The following is a 15,418-nucleotide window of genomic DNA, read 5'->3' as shown; positions in this document are numbered from 1 at the left end:
ACAATTCCTAATAGCTGGTAAACTGGCTGGGATTTCTAAGAGTTGAAGTCCAAAACAACCGGAGGACCAAAGGTTGGGAACTACTGTTCTAGATTAAGAGGCACACATGCCTGCCATAACACATTACAACTAATTTATTTATTTGATTTGCATGCCAACTTTCCCTCAACATGAGACAAGGTGTCTCACAGTAGATGTTTTAATGCTGCACCTTCTTAGAAGTGAAAAATTGCCGTGTATTGACATCATTCGCCTGAATTAGGATTCCTGCCACAGATGCAAGTGAAACGTCAGGAGAGAATGCTTCTAGAACATGGTCATACAACTTGAAAAACCTACAACAACCCGATAGCAGCCCTCTTTAATTCTTACTGAAAACTACAGAGGAAACAAAGGGGAACTCTCAATGCTTTGTTGAATCTGGTTTTGCATCGAAGTTTCTTTATCACATTCTAAAGAAATTCAATCTTAATTTCAATTAGTGAAGAGAAAAAAGTACTGTACCTCTTCCAGTTACTAGATCTGATGTGTTATGAATCATTAGAGGTCCATTATTTAAAACAACCAACTTTCAATAATGTTAGCAGCAGCAGGTACTGGAAATCATAAGCAATCTGACAATGTAGGAAAAAGGGAGAAATGCTAACAGCATTCATTGTGTTTTTGAACGAGTTGAATGATATAGTTTGTTGAAATAATGAAATCTTGCTGGGATAATCTGAGTACTGTTATGCTTTTATCTTACCTTTATCTCATACTATAGCTACAAATCCTCTTCTCAATATCTTAGATGCAATGGTGTGAAATGGTTCAAGGTGTGTACTGTTACATATAATCTCTGGATCACAGGAAACAGTTGTTTTACTCAACTGAATAGCTATAAAATCTCTTTAGAAATACACTTAAAGATTAACTGAAATGCAATATGAATGTTAGTTTACATGAAATAAAGACAATGCTTAACAAAATTCCATTTCTTGTTAAGGAATTAGTTGTTACAGAACTATAGGATAGCAGAGATCCGTAGAATATATAGCATAGTCTTGTTTATTCAATTTGGACTGTTTTCATAACCTTCCAAATAGAAGTACTAAACATTTTTTCTCATGCTCAATACAGTCATCGTCCCAATTCTTAGAGAATTTATAAAAATATTTTTTAATCCAATAATCCTGATAAAGGTAAAAATAAGTGTTTTATAGCAAATGACGAGCAGACTCACTGGCTAGGATTAGGGCTGTTAGGCTGGAATCCGGATGTGCCTGTTTCTTTAAATGTGCCACTGAAGGGAGAGAAAAGACAGCCACCGCTTATTCTGTCCCTCCCCTCGCCCCCTTGTGCCTTTGCTATGCCCCTCCTCATCCCCATTGGCTCAAAGGGATCCTAACTACACCACAGGGCAGGTTAGTGAAATGACAAGAGGAAGAATCTGTGGCCAATTTAAAAGGTGCACAGGTAATCTGGAGGATTCCGCCTAACAGCTCTAGGAGAAATTAAGTTCATTTTTAATTTCATACATTCGTTACTGAATCACACATCTCCGCTTCCTGCCGTGTGTTTTGCTGCCCACTTGAAACTGGCTGGGTTTTGTTTTTAAGGTGCAGAAGCATCTTTCAAATCTACATGGCTAACTTCAGAAACAAATTCCATACACTAAGTTTGACATGCTTTACATTTTACATTGTTAAACCACCAAGAGTAATCTTAAAAACGACAGGACTAAGTGAATGCATAACTCTCAAGGAGACAGAAGTGTTTTCAAGTCTTCCACCAGGGCAATTTTCATGTGTCACAAAACTGCAATGTGTTGAACATTATAGAAGAGCAAACCGTGAGTAAGATAGGGATGGTGCAGCGAGGGCAGGTTTAGATCCATGCTGATGCAAAACTGGCTCCTCCACTGTATTTCCCCATGACTATAGCCCCATCAGGTTCATCTGAGATCAATGCTGTGAGTAGTTTACCCTAAGAAAATAATGGGGTGATGTTGATGATGTGTTCTTTCTTAAATTACTAGATTTTCCAAATTAAACCAAAAACAACACATTTGAAAGAAGTTGCTGCACCTGCAAAGACACTCTTTAAGCTTACTATGAAATACAAAAAGTGCACTCTTCTATATCTACATATAAAACATATTAGAAATAAAACTTGTGTAAAATGTTTGCTGTGCAAACTATAAAAAGTCAGTCAGTCCATAGGATCTCCTAAACATTTAGGCCTGGTTCTCTGGTTTCCTACTGCAGAGAATCACTGTTATCCAAGACCAGCCCACTGATGTTAGTAGTCGAGAGGTCTGTTCCGTCATCTTCAGTGCTGTCCAAAGATTCATCCTCGCTTTGTCCTGCCATCATGACTTGCTGGACAGCCAAAGTCGTACCATCAGAGGAAAGGGACTGAAGACTGTCTACATTCATATTGACAGGAGCAGTAATGGTTACAACAGCTCCTGGAAATGAAGAAAAACACAAGCCCAACTGTAATTATTTGACTGAAATAAACACCTGCTCCTACTTCAAATCAAGGAACTTACAAATTAACTAAATAAATATTTTAGGCTGTAAAACCAGGAATTTAAAAACTCGAAGTGAATTAAGTTGTACCTATCTACACCCTGTTCCCGCTACATCTCCCCCTCCCCCTCCTATTTTGTTTTAACAAAATATGTTGCAAAGTTTGAGATACTATCATCTTAATGCAGATATATGTCTACATGTAAAAATGGGCTGCTAGTGAAATGCACACTCAAAACTGTTTCTCTGTATCCTTAAAATAGGAGTAACTCCCATTCAATAATGTAGAATTAATTTCTGAATAAACATGCATTTGATCTGTCAGCAACATTATACCAAGTGTAGGTACATTTAGCCTTAAGTCAGTGGTTCTCAATGTGTGCGTCCCCAGGTGTTTTGGCCTTCAGCTCCCAGAAATCCTAACAGATGATAAACTGGGTGGGATTTCTGGGAGTTGTAGACCAAAACACTTGGGGACCCACACATTGAGAACCACTGCTAAGTGAACCCTAACAGAGAAATGCTTCTATGTGCAGTCTGATATCTCTCTCTCTCTCTCTGTGTATGAAAATTTGACACATACAAATCTTCCTTTAGTACTGGGAATAATCCATAAGAAATTGTTTCTACGCTGTTAATTTCACAAGTGGGAGAAGTAATAGACACTGTGCCAAATAAAGTACCTTTCTTAAAACATTCAGCAAGTTGGGGAGGGAACTACTCACCATCTGCCATAGTAAGTTCGTTTGGCTGATGCTGAGCTACTCCTGATGCAATGGAGTCCGGCCAGAACCGCTGAACTGGTCGGTTTTGAGCTGTTTTCTTCTTTGTTTTTGGAGTTTCAGAACAGCTGGAATCCAACATAGGCTGTAGAATTCGTCTTCTAGCATTGATAAACCTGAATACAACCAAAATTAAATCTTATAAATACTTTCATATAGATTAGATTGTTCCTACACTGGGGTCTGAGCAGGTGAAGGAACAACAAAAACAGTTTAATTTCAGGAGGAATTCTTGAGGCAAGGAAATTATTTGCTCCCATCTACACTGACATGCAAAAATTTGTTTTCTTCTGTTTCCTTCGGTACCTTTGGGAGTCCATAATGGTAAGGGCCCTCCTGGTACAAAAACCCGCCTGCAACGAAAGCAAGCGGGAGCTGATCTTGAGTCCTCCTCTGCTTTTTGACATCACAATTTAATCTTTTTAGTAATCCCAGAAATCAAAAAGAAAACCCTCATTCCCTGAAAACTACTACCAGTTACCTCTCCTCTAAAGTAGAGAGTAGAAACAGCTGTAAGGAAGCATTAAACCTAAAGCAGAAAGGAGATTGAAGCTTTTTTTTTTTTAAAGAAACGCCAGGGAGGATAGCTCCCGGAGGTCACTGTTCTTCCTTACCTGGAAGTGGGGAAGTCTCCTTAAAGTGCCTTGGAAAGAGTGTGTAGTGTGGTGCAGGCTCAGTAGAGAAAGGGCAGACACCAGCCTGCAACGCCTCTCCTCTAAAGTAGAAACAGCTTTAAGAAGCCTCTTTAAAGCCTGCGCGCCTGCCTGTAGCACCTCTCCTCTACAGTAGAAACAGCTTTAAGAAGCTTCCTTTAAATGCCTTAGAAAGAGTGTGTGGTGCAGGCCAGGGAGAGAAAGCGCACACATCTGTCTGCAGCGCCTCTTCTCTAGAGTAGAAACAGCTTAAATGCCTAAAATGACAGGAAGGGGAGCCCCCCCCCCCTTCCATAATGGGTCGGATAGAAAATGAACCTTTCAGCACCCTATAGCAAATACACATATCTGCCCTCCTGAATTTGGGAGGCTCCTGAAAAACGGATCGGGGCACCACAGAAATCCAGGACACCAAAATGGATTGTGATTTACTGAGAATGCCCAAACCTACCATTTAATGCAGTTCAATGCCAGCTTCAAACTGCAGCAGCCAGACAAAAAATTCCCACACAAACATGCAAAAGAAGGCCCTTGATGTGCATCAGTAGGCTGTAGTTGGTGCAATCACCATCAGGGGTTCAAAGTGATTCCAAACATTTTATATGTACTCAACAGCACGGTGGTTTCACTTTCTTTAATACAGCGTTAAATAATCAGTATAGATGAAGTTTTGACTCCTTAAAACTATTTTCCAACGGTTATTCAAGAATTTCTTCCCTCTGGTCCTTCTATCTTCTGCAGTTACAGATATCTTCCATGCTAAAACAGACTGTAAATTACTGCTTTTATGTTCTCATAAGTCTAATCTTGTGTCATGCCTATGTATTCAAATTTTTCTTCTTTTTAGTTTCATATCCATGCTACTAATGAACAAAAAACACCATAAGGAAGCAATCCTATACTCATGTACTCCAAAGCGTGCACTCTTGAATTCAAATTTACTTCTGAATAAGCATGTAGTGGGTTGTGTTGTTCATGAATTAAAATCTGGAAGTTAGAATGTCAGCTTGATTACACTGCATTTATTGTTGTCTTTTACTGTCATTAAATAAATATCTCTGCATTTCCCAAACATACACACTTAATTTTCCTTAATGAATTTTCAGAAATACTTGCAAAGCACTAAAAAATTTGAACCAACTTATCTCCCTGCAAGACATCACTGCAAAGGTATCTACAAGATAGAATCTACACACTTCATAGTCATAGAATCATAGAGTTGGAAGAGACCACAAGGGCTATCTAGTCCAACCCCCTGCATACTACACATGATCAGCTCTTCATCATAATGACCTATTTCTCACAATTGAAAGGGGAAGAAAATTATTTACAGCTTTGATAAAGAGGATTTCTTCTTAGTACTCATAAGGGAATTATCAAAACAAACAATGGATCCATTTTCCTGCCAGCATTGACAGGATTGCTTCCAGTATTACCCAATATTCATTTGGTTACCATCATGGCCAAAAAAGGTATAGTGGGGCAAAGTATGGTCCACAGTCACATGCAGTCCCTTCCACCACCAAAGATGCCCTCTACATGTCTCCTGCCCACTCCCAAAACAACATCCCTGAAAACCTTTGGATGCAAATGCCTAGTTTTCCCTCTAGGGACCAGGGGATTCTGCTCCATTTTTGCTCTTAGCCATTTTAGAATTCTGTTTCAATTTTGAAAAAACATCTCACTGAGTCTTAAAAAGGACTGAAACTGCTTTATGGCACACCTGCAATGTTTGAATGTCAATGAAGTATTATATAACCCTTTCAAATTAATGAGCATATAATGCCACCCTTTAAAGGATTGCACTGGCTCCCAATACATTTCTGGCCCGAATTCAAGGTGCTTGAGATGGCTACAGCTTTGCACTTAACCCATTCCCAGTTCGATTATTTATTGTGTGGCCATGTTTATAGTAGCTTACCACCACAAGTTGATAAGCGCTGTTTTCAACTGAGTGCTAGTTGATGTTTTACATGTCCATATGTTGTATTTAATTATATTCTAAATTATTTTTATTTTATGTTCTGTTTGCAAGCACCTTGTGCCGTGTGTAAGCCACCCCAAGTCCTTTCAGGGAGATGGTGGCGGGATAAAAGAATAAAGTTGTTGTTGTTGTTGTTGTTGTTGTTGTTGTTGTTATTATGCAAAGTCCTAGCCTAAGCAGCTTGTCACTTGAGGGAGTGCTACTCCTTATATATCCCTGCCTGAGGATTAAGATACTCCTCTGTGTCCCACCAGTAAGGTCAATACACTAAGTCAGCACATTGGGGAGGGGGCTTCTTAGCTGTGGCACCCCAATTGTGGGACGCTCTTCCTTTGGAGATATGACTGGCCCAAGAGTCATCAAAGCTTGACTGTTCACCAAGGCTTTGAGTTTTATTAACTTGAACCCAAATACTGTTGTATATAATTTTAAATCTTTTTAAAAGTCATACTGTTTAACATACTGTTTACACTGTTTTTAACCTGTTTTAAATGCTTTTGTAAGCTGCCCTGGGACACTTGATATAGGTGATATATAAACATTTTAGTAAACAAATAAAATGTATATTACCAGTTGTTAACCTGGAGTAGTGTAAGATTTGTTTGTGCTGCTATCTGTTTTTTCTCATCTTCCGTGGGATATGGATGCTAGAGTGAGGAAACAAAACCAGAACATGCTGCTTTTACCTTCTCAATTTTTAAACACATTATGCCAGTAGATATAACACAAACATCTATAGATACAGCACAAAATTACATTATAGCAGATACAGTACATTACAGTAAATAGTTTCTGATCAGATCAATTGATTTATCCTGTAATCAATCTCACATGTTTGGACACCTCCAAATATATGTGCTTTAAAACTTTACTTAGGTATACAAAACATAAAATCATAATGTTATGACAAAAATTATAGCTTTAATTGGATAATTTACTTATTAATCTAATGATGAAGCAAGAAAATTATGGCATGTCCATATTTGTACAATTAATATTCTCCCTATCGTTACTTATTTTTAAAAAAAGCCCTGTAATTGACAGATTTTTTTGTCGTGTCAGAAGTGATCTGAGAACATACTGCAAGTCACTTCTGATGTGAGAGAATTTGCCGTCTACAGAGACATTGCCCAGGGGATGCCCGGATGTGTTACCATTCTGCTGGGAGGCTTTTCTCATGTCCCCACAAGCTAGAGCTGACAGACCGATCAGAGGGGACTTCATATTTTAAGTTTCTTATTAGTTCCCAAACACCTTTTATCTATATATATAAATTTGTTAGGGGCATCCAACGAGGAAACAAAACTCAAAAACCCCCCAACGAAACTTAACCAAAATTCCCATGCCCATAACACAACCCACAAGGTACAAACATATCTACTCAAAATGAAAAACAACACAACAACACACTCACAAAACGGCAAAACAACAAAACTCAAAAATCCCCCAACGAAACTTAACCAAAATCCCCGTGCCCATAACACAACCCACAAGGTACAAACATACCTACTCAAAATGAAAAACAACACAACAACACAATCACAAAACGGCAAAACAACAAAACTCAAAAATCCCCCAACAAAACTTAACTAAAATCCCCGTGCCCATAACACAACCCACAAGGTACAAACATATCTACTCAAAATGAAAAACAACACAACAACACACTCACAAAACGGCAAAACAACAAAACTCAAAAATCCCCCAACGAAACTTAACCAAAATCCCCGTGCCCATAACACAACCCACAAGGTACAAACATATCTACTCAAAATGAAAAACAACACAACAACACACTCACAAAACGGCAAAACAACAAAACTCAAAAATCCCCCAACGAAACTTAACTAAAATCCCCGTGCCCATAACACAACCCACAAGGTACAAACATATCTACTCAAAATGAAAAACAACACAGCAACACACTCACAAAACGGCAAAAGAACAAAACTCAAAAAAACCCCAACGAAACTTAACCAAAATTTCCATGCCCATAACACAACCCACAAGGTACAAACATATCTACTCAAAATGAAAAACAACACAACAACACACTCACAAAACGGCAAAACAACTGAGCATGCGCATTGGCGCCCAGCCGCAAGTTCCCTGGCGCGCGCACATGGCCTTCTGGCCAACGTTCCCTCTGCGGAAACCATGCCCACTCCAAGCCCCGCCGCGCCGCTTCCCGCACACACACACCCCCTGCCGTACACACACACGCAACCCCACGCTCCATCACTCCCCCCGCCGCCGCATACACACACGCAACCCCACTCCCCCCGCTGCCACACACGCAACCCCACGCTCCATCACTCCCCACACCGCCGCACACACACGCAACCCCACTCCCCCCGCCGCCGCACACACACACGCAACCCCACACTCCATCACTCCCCCGCCCCAATCTTACCTCCTTTTACTTCACGACACCTCCAAACCCCACCCCGCCCCTTCCCGCCCTGTCAAAATCTAGGAAAGACAGGAAGGAAGGAAAGAAGGAAGAAAGAGAAAGGGAGGTAAAGAAAAAGGGGGAAGGAAGGAAAGTTAGAGGAAGAAGAAAAGGAAAGAAAAGGAAAGATGGAAGGAAAGAAAAGAGAGACAGCAGAAGAGAAAGAAAAAGGGGGAAGGAAGGAAAGAGATAGAGAAAGAAGAGGAGAAGGAAAGATGGGAAGGAAGGAAGGAAGGAAGGAGGGAGGGAGGGAAAGAAGGAGAGAAAGAGGGAAGATTGGCCACAGCAACACGTGGCGGGTAAAGGTTGTTATTTCTATTATTATTATTATGCTATTGTTCCTATGAGACCCTTTTAGGGGGAATGGGAGAGGTGTCAGGTCCCGGAGGCAATGCATTGCATTATTGTTATTGTTATGATGGTGGTGAAATAAAAGGAAATAAAAAGTGAAAGAAGGAAGCAAACAGGGAGGGAAGAAAAGCAAAGGAAGAAAGGGGGAGGGAATGAAGGAAAGAGAGAAGGATGAAACCAAGTAGTGAAAGAAGGAAAGAAAGAAAGAGGTAGAGAAGGAAGAAAGGAGAGAAAGGGGGAGGAAAAGGGGGAAGGAATAGGTAGGGACCTCTCTTTCATAATAGTCCAGATATCTACCTCAACTTTGATAAGTTTTACTATAGGCCACAGCAACGCGTGGCAGGGCACAGCTAGTGTACATATAAAAATGGAAAAAAATACAAATGTGCAAGAGTTTCATTGCTTTCTTTGAACCCTGCCCCTTTAAAAATATGCACTTGATTTTTGATGCTGTATTACTTTTCTTTCCTTATTAACCCAGAAAGGAAAAGTATTCTGTTTGACCTCGTTGTTTATTCTTTCAGTCGCTTCCGACTCTTCATGACCTCATGGTCCAGCCCACGCCAGAGCTCCCAGTTGACTGTGGCAACCCCCAGTCAAATCAGTCACCCAACCATCCATCTTGCCCTTGGTCTGCCCCTCTTCCTTTTTTCCTGTTTTTGTGTTTGCCCTCATTATCATCTTATTTATTTAGAGGATAAATTACTTCTTTTTCATATGAAGGATGCATTCTGTGTTGCTTTCCAGGTATTGGGTAGATTTCCTTGAGTTAGCATGCAATCTAACTATTTCTATAGATACTTCCAGCCTAATTCTATTAAATTCAATTTTACTGTCAAATCCACTTCCCTATATTCTGATTAAAATCATGAAATGAATCAAGGTATTTTTCCTGGGTTAACTCTCAAAGACAAGAGTCGACAACTGTGGAAGGCTAGCGAACATATTCCCGCCCCCCGCCCCCACCCGAAGACCTGTTTTGTCCCCTGACACTTCTAGGACTCCGGGGGGCGGGTGGTGGAAGTCTCCAAATGTGGTGGTAATGCTGTCACATTTCTTTGAGTGTATTTGGAACAGATCTCTACACCCCCACACAAAAATATGTATGGAAGTACCCCCCCCCCCAAAAAAAGCACACCTGCTATAAAGGAGATGCTTAATTGAAGCTATTATTACAATTGTTTTAACACGAAAAATAATCTCAGTGGTTTCTACATACTCATTGCTCAGTTGCTCCATTGTGCTATAGAAACGTCCCTAGGTTCTGGAAGGCTACATTGGCTGAGCATAACCTCTAGCTCAGTGGTTCTCAACCTGTGGGTCCCCAGGTGTTTTGGTTACAACTCCCAGAAATCGCAGCCAGTTTACCAGCTGTTAGAATACATGGGAGCCAAAACATCTGTGGACCCATAAGTTGAGAACCAGCTGAATACAGTTGCTTGCAACAGAGTGTATATGTGCCACCCAAGGGCCTGTCTAGCTATGTGTGGCCACGAGGGGGCGAATCAGCCACAGTAACCTATGAACACAATGGCCATTAAATACTTGCCATCTGTATAGGTGGAGGGTGAAATGATGGATCTTCAAGACTCTCAACATATAAACAGTTGGTATATATTTTTATTATTTTTATTATATTTTAAAATAAATAAAACAAAATCACATAGGAAACAAATAAAAAGAAGACAAATAATAATAATAATAATAATAATAATAATACACCTTGCCAAAAAAAGAACGAGAAAGGGAGGGAAAGAGAAAGAAAAAAGAAAAACGAGAAGAAGAAAAAGAAAAGAGAGAAATAACAAAAAGAGAAAAATTCTCCTGTACTTCTGCTCTTCTTTGCTTGTTATCTTTTTCTATTCTGAAGTCAATATGTAAAAGAAAAAAAAAATCCAGTTTCTACTTTCTCCATTCGTAATTGTTTCCTTAAATGTGTGATCAATTATTATTTTCTTTTCTTTTCTTTCTTAAAAAAAATTATTATAGTTTTCTTCTCCTTTTTCAGATATGTTTTGAACAGCTGCAAGTCTCTTTTTCTTTAGTAATCCCTGATGTCTTGCCAAGAGTCAAGTCAGTTCATCCACATTCATTATATCCATTACTTTCATTTGCCAATGTTGTTTTGTGGGAATATCTTCCAATCGCCAATTCTTTGTATAAACTATTATTCCAGCCGTAATTAAATAATTTTAAAGCATTTCTTTATTTGGGTCCATTTTCAGGTCTATAATGCCTAATAGTAAATATTCGGGTTTCTTTTGTAATTCTATATCCAGTATTTTCTGAATTTCCTCATGCATTATGTTCCAATATTTTCTTGCCTTCTCACACAACCACCACATGTGGTAAAAGGTTCCTTCTACCTTCTTACATTTCCAGCATGTGTTCTGCAAATTTTTATACATTTTACCTAATTTGTATGGAGTAATATACCATCTATATATCATTTTAGCAGGTTTTCTTTCAAATCATAAGCATATATTTGTTTCAGTCGTATCTTTCATAAGTACTCCCATTCCTCCATTCTGATAGGTCGTGCAATATTTTTTGCCTAATTTATCATGCATTCCTTCACCGTTTCTTCTTCCGTCGACCATTCTAATAATTTTTTGTAAATTTTTGTTACTATTTTTTTTCTGAATTCATTATTTTATTACGATTGGTCAACTTACAAAGACATTTTGAATAATAATAATAATAATAATAATAAAAATGAGAACCCAAGAAGAAATTAAATTAAAATACAAGAATACCTCATGGTTCCAATACCTACAAATAAAGGAATATTATAACAAAGACAAAATACTAGATTTTGCAGAAGAAAACATGTTCTGGGACAAAAACAATTTTTATTAATTATGCTCATACATAAATCTGAAGTAACCCAAAATAGTCAACAAGGGTGAGCACTGATATATATTCGCCCTGATTAAAATCATGAGGGATCTGAAATATGCTCAATTTATAATAGGCATATTTTTATAAAGATTGAGCATCCTTTATTCAGAAATTTGAAATAATCTTAAATCCAAAATAGCGGACGAGGATGTAAACAGTGTTACACCTTTGCTTTCTGATGGTTCAAGGCCCACACATTTTTGATGCATAACATTATTTAAAATATTGTACCTTCATGTTATGTGCATAAAATATACATATATTAATCATGTGTTTAAACCTGGGTCCAATCCCCAAGACATTTCTTTATGTATATGAATAAAAATACAGGTATCCCAAAATACAAAAAACCTCATAATCCCAAACACTTTTGATCACAACCATTTTGAATAAGGGATATCCAGCCTATATTAGTGCTTATCACAAGTGAGAAAACTATTTAAAATAGTTTTTACCCTACTTTTAGCTGCATACAGCATATCATGCACACAAACAAATGACATCAGTGTGTCCTACATTTTAATAGCAAATTCCAATAGGAATTGGTCTGGGAAAAGGAGGGGGAGCATAAATCACCAATATACCATTTTGCTCAATTCAAGAAAACATAAAGAAGAAAACACCCCGATGTAAACTGTGAATTCTCAGTCATTTTTCAACCAATCAAGAAAATGCAGAGTACTTCTTTGAGCTGACTGCTAAGTGATGCCTGTTTATTTTTATAAACAGAAGTTTTATAAACAAGTTGTCAAAGAAAAAAGTCATGTCTTCTTCAAACCATGTCTAATTGAGAAAATATATATCCTCCCAGCTGCCAGAATTCCTATTAGAGAGTGTGATCCTTAGTGAGGCCAGCATGTGATAAAACTAGATTAATTATAATGTATCATATGAGAGGGATAAAATACCTTGAGGTATAACATAAACTTCTTATGTATTTTAAGGCTATAGGACAAATCTCACATGAAATGAAACTAATCATAGTAACATTAATGAATGATAATTAATACTTTGATATACACTAAGCAGCATTATGTTAGTTAAAAAAAGAAAGAAACAAAGATGGAAATGGACCCAAATGTGACATCTTTGATAAATCCAACATGCCGCAGCTTGAAAACGTCTAACAATTGCACATTAATGCAGTTACTTTTTTCCATTGGAAAAGGGATAGTTTATGTTCAGTGGCCAATGGTGGACTTCCATAGATAAAACAGAAGAATCTAGAAAAGCCAGATCGCGGATCATTCCCTTTCCTACCTCAGTCCTCCACGAAACCCTAATGTTCTGGATGGTTGGAGAAACCTTTAGAATTAATTGTCATCAGAATTAGGTTTCATGTAATGACCAAAACATTTTATTTCCTTTTGTAGTAAATAAAATAAATCAACAATATGTTCAGGACATAAACTGCGAGCCTTACCCCTATGTGCTGGAAAAGCCAAGACCTCATCACATTTGTGGCATGCTTCGGAAGAACTCCTCTTTTATTTTTTGATGACCCATCATCTTGATGCAAGATGCTTAAATCTTGATTTAATTGTAACTGGAGCTGCACACAGATTTGACAAATAGCAAAGTTACCAAGACTCCAAAATCATAGGTTTCTTAAAAATCCACAAATAGTTTTATGTGAAAAGAAGCATTTGACTGCAGGGAGGGAACATGTTTTGTATTGCAAGCAGCAATACTGCTACATTGGGGGTCTTACAGTATGACCCACCATACTTCTGGTATTGAACTCACAGGATTTCTCTAGGAATTTTTAAGGTCCTCCAGGGCATCTTTATGGTAAATTCCAGTGGAAATTGTTCATTTAAATGGGATTCAGTGGTTATTACGGTTTTCTGTTCCATGCTAATTTCAGGAATATATCCCTTGTGGATACAGGGGTCATACTGTATTCAGAGAAGGCCTACACATTTACCATTTTAGACTGCATATAGGAAATGGCATGTCTAAATGTGAACCCATATAGCAATGAAATCTTCTTGTCCTCATTAGCATGCCAGATCTGTTAGCCTTCCCATTAACAGCTTTATTTGAGCACAGGGGATCATTCAAGCATACCAGTCATAAACCACTAGCTGAAATGGCTATGTCAATTTGGCAGAGACATGTTGTTGCCTCCTCCTCCTCTACAACCCTGAAACTGTGTTCAGGACAGCAAGGAGATGAATCCTCACCCTGCTGCAATCTCTGTTGGTGATGGTCATTCTGAGCTGCAGAAAGTGGTGGAAACCTTCCCCCCACATTGCATTGTTGTCCCAAAGCTCAAAACTTTGGTTTTCACCTGCAGGAATGAACAACAGCCCTTCACTTCTATGGGAAAAAGTAAAAGAAGGTACTCAGGGACAATGTTAGCAGAGGGCTAAGACAACCCCAGGATTTGTAATAATAAGCACTCTTTCCCTTCCTAACTGCTTCAGGAAGCACATCTCATTTACTTTTCTTCTATAGTGTATAAAGTGAGCCAGGAAGAACCATAGCACTAATCTACCTGATGTAAGGCAGACTTTGCTTCCATCAAAACAGTAACCTCCAACGTAGTATTTTATATTTCTCTTTAAGAACATATGGGCACCATTTGCTTCTCTGAGCCAGTCAATGAAGAGGCATCAACTTTCCCCCATCCTTATCCATTTCAGTTATCTGGGGCAAAATTTATGGTTTGCATCTCAGTCATTTCTCAGATTGTAGCCACTTTATTTTGCTTGTAGAGACAAGGTTCTTGTTCTTGTCATTTGAGGGAGATGAAATATTAGGAATTGATACATAGGTCAAAGGTATAGCTTGCATCCACTGCTTGCTGTTTCCTTCTCTGATCTTCAACCACCTATTCTACTACAGTCTCAAATGCCCTGAGAACTCCCTCCTGCAGATTTAGCAATTCTCTAGAATGGGTTGCAGATCTGTAGACTTTAGGTAGGATTATTTCCTAATCCTGCTTGGAGATTCCTGGTATTGGTCTCAATTTTAAATGCCACCAAGGCTGAACTCTTATGTCAAAGGGACTTTGTTCACTTGTGCTTTTCAACATCCAAACTGTGCTTTATAAGTAAAATCCATTTGTTATGCAGCCCTGAATGTCCATGCATCATTTTTACATCTAGCTACTGACATACAGGTTTCCTCTACCATATCAAAAAATTCTGTAAGTTATTTTGAACAAACCTGTGAATTCTGGATCCTGATGGTTCCAGGTGACAATGCTACTTGACCTTGAGGTGTGACCACAGTAACTGGCTGATATACTGCCCCACCTTAAAGAATAAACAGTTTTAACATTGCAGAGTAAGCAAGCAATCCCAAGGGGAAAATTATGATACCACTGAACAAACAAGATGGCAAAAACTAAAACAATTTCAATGTAAAATAGTACTAGAATATTTTGAATGTTTTTTACTTCACTGGGCTTTTACAGTAATTATGAAAAATAAATTAGTGTAAAAGCCTACTATAATATTAATCTACAATATAGTAATTTTACTATATTGTAGATTAATATTAAACAAATCAAATATAATGCCTTGTTAGTTTCTTAGAAATTTTACATAATAGTAGTTGATTTGCATTTATTTTTACTCTACCACATAATCCTATATATTAAATTATAAAGACATTGAACAACATGCTGGCTATACAGTTTGGCTTCTGGAAATTGTCTTAACAAATGGGTTTCTTTTGTGTCAAAAGAGTTTTATCTATCTAGTTTCCAGAATAATTATGAAGACATTTAAATTATTAGCATACATTATCTAAATACATACATACATTAGCTG

General features: G+C 38.1%; 1 protein-coding gene across 7 annotated transcripts in view; it reads right to left on the bottom strand.

Annotated features, from left to right (window-relative positions):
- Positions 1–1,029: 1,029 nt before the first annotated feature.
- Positions 1,030–15,418, bottom strand: part of PKNOX1 (PBX/knotted 1 homeobox 1) — a 49,969-nt gene continuing 35,580 nt past the window's right edge. For all 7 annotated transcript variants that reach the window (XM_060770268.2, XM_060770264.2, XM_060770263.2 and 4 more), the window contains 5 exons: positions 14,811–14,899; positions 13,060–13,188; positions 6,503–6,579; positions 3,239–3,411; positions 1,030–2,449 (listed from right to left, as the gene is read on the bottom strand). In XM_060770268.2, the coding sequence (XP_060626251.2) occupies positions 2,238–2,449; positions 3,239–3,411; positions 6,503–6,579; positions 13,060–13,188; positions 14,811–14,899 (680 nt within the window). In that variant the 3' untranslated portion in view covers positions 1,030–2,237. The remainder of the gene's footprint in view (positions 2,450–3,238; positions 3,412–6,502; positions 6,580–13,059; positions 13,189–14,810; positions 14,900–15,418) is intronic.

This window comes from Anolis sagrei, chromosome 3 (genome assembly GCF_037176765.1).
Source record: "Anolis sagrei isolate rAnoSag1 chromosome 3, rAnoSag1.mat, whole genome shotgun sequence".
NCBI lineage: Eukaryota > Metazoa > Chordata > Lepidosauria > Squamata > Dactyloidae > Anolis > Anolis sagrei.
Note: the sequence above shows the minus strand (reverse complement) of the source record. Positions and strands in the feature narration are given on the sequence as shown.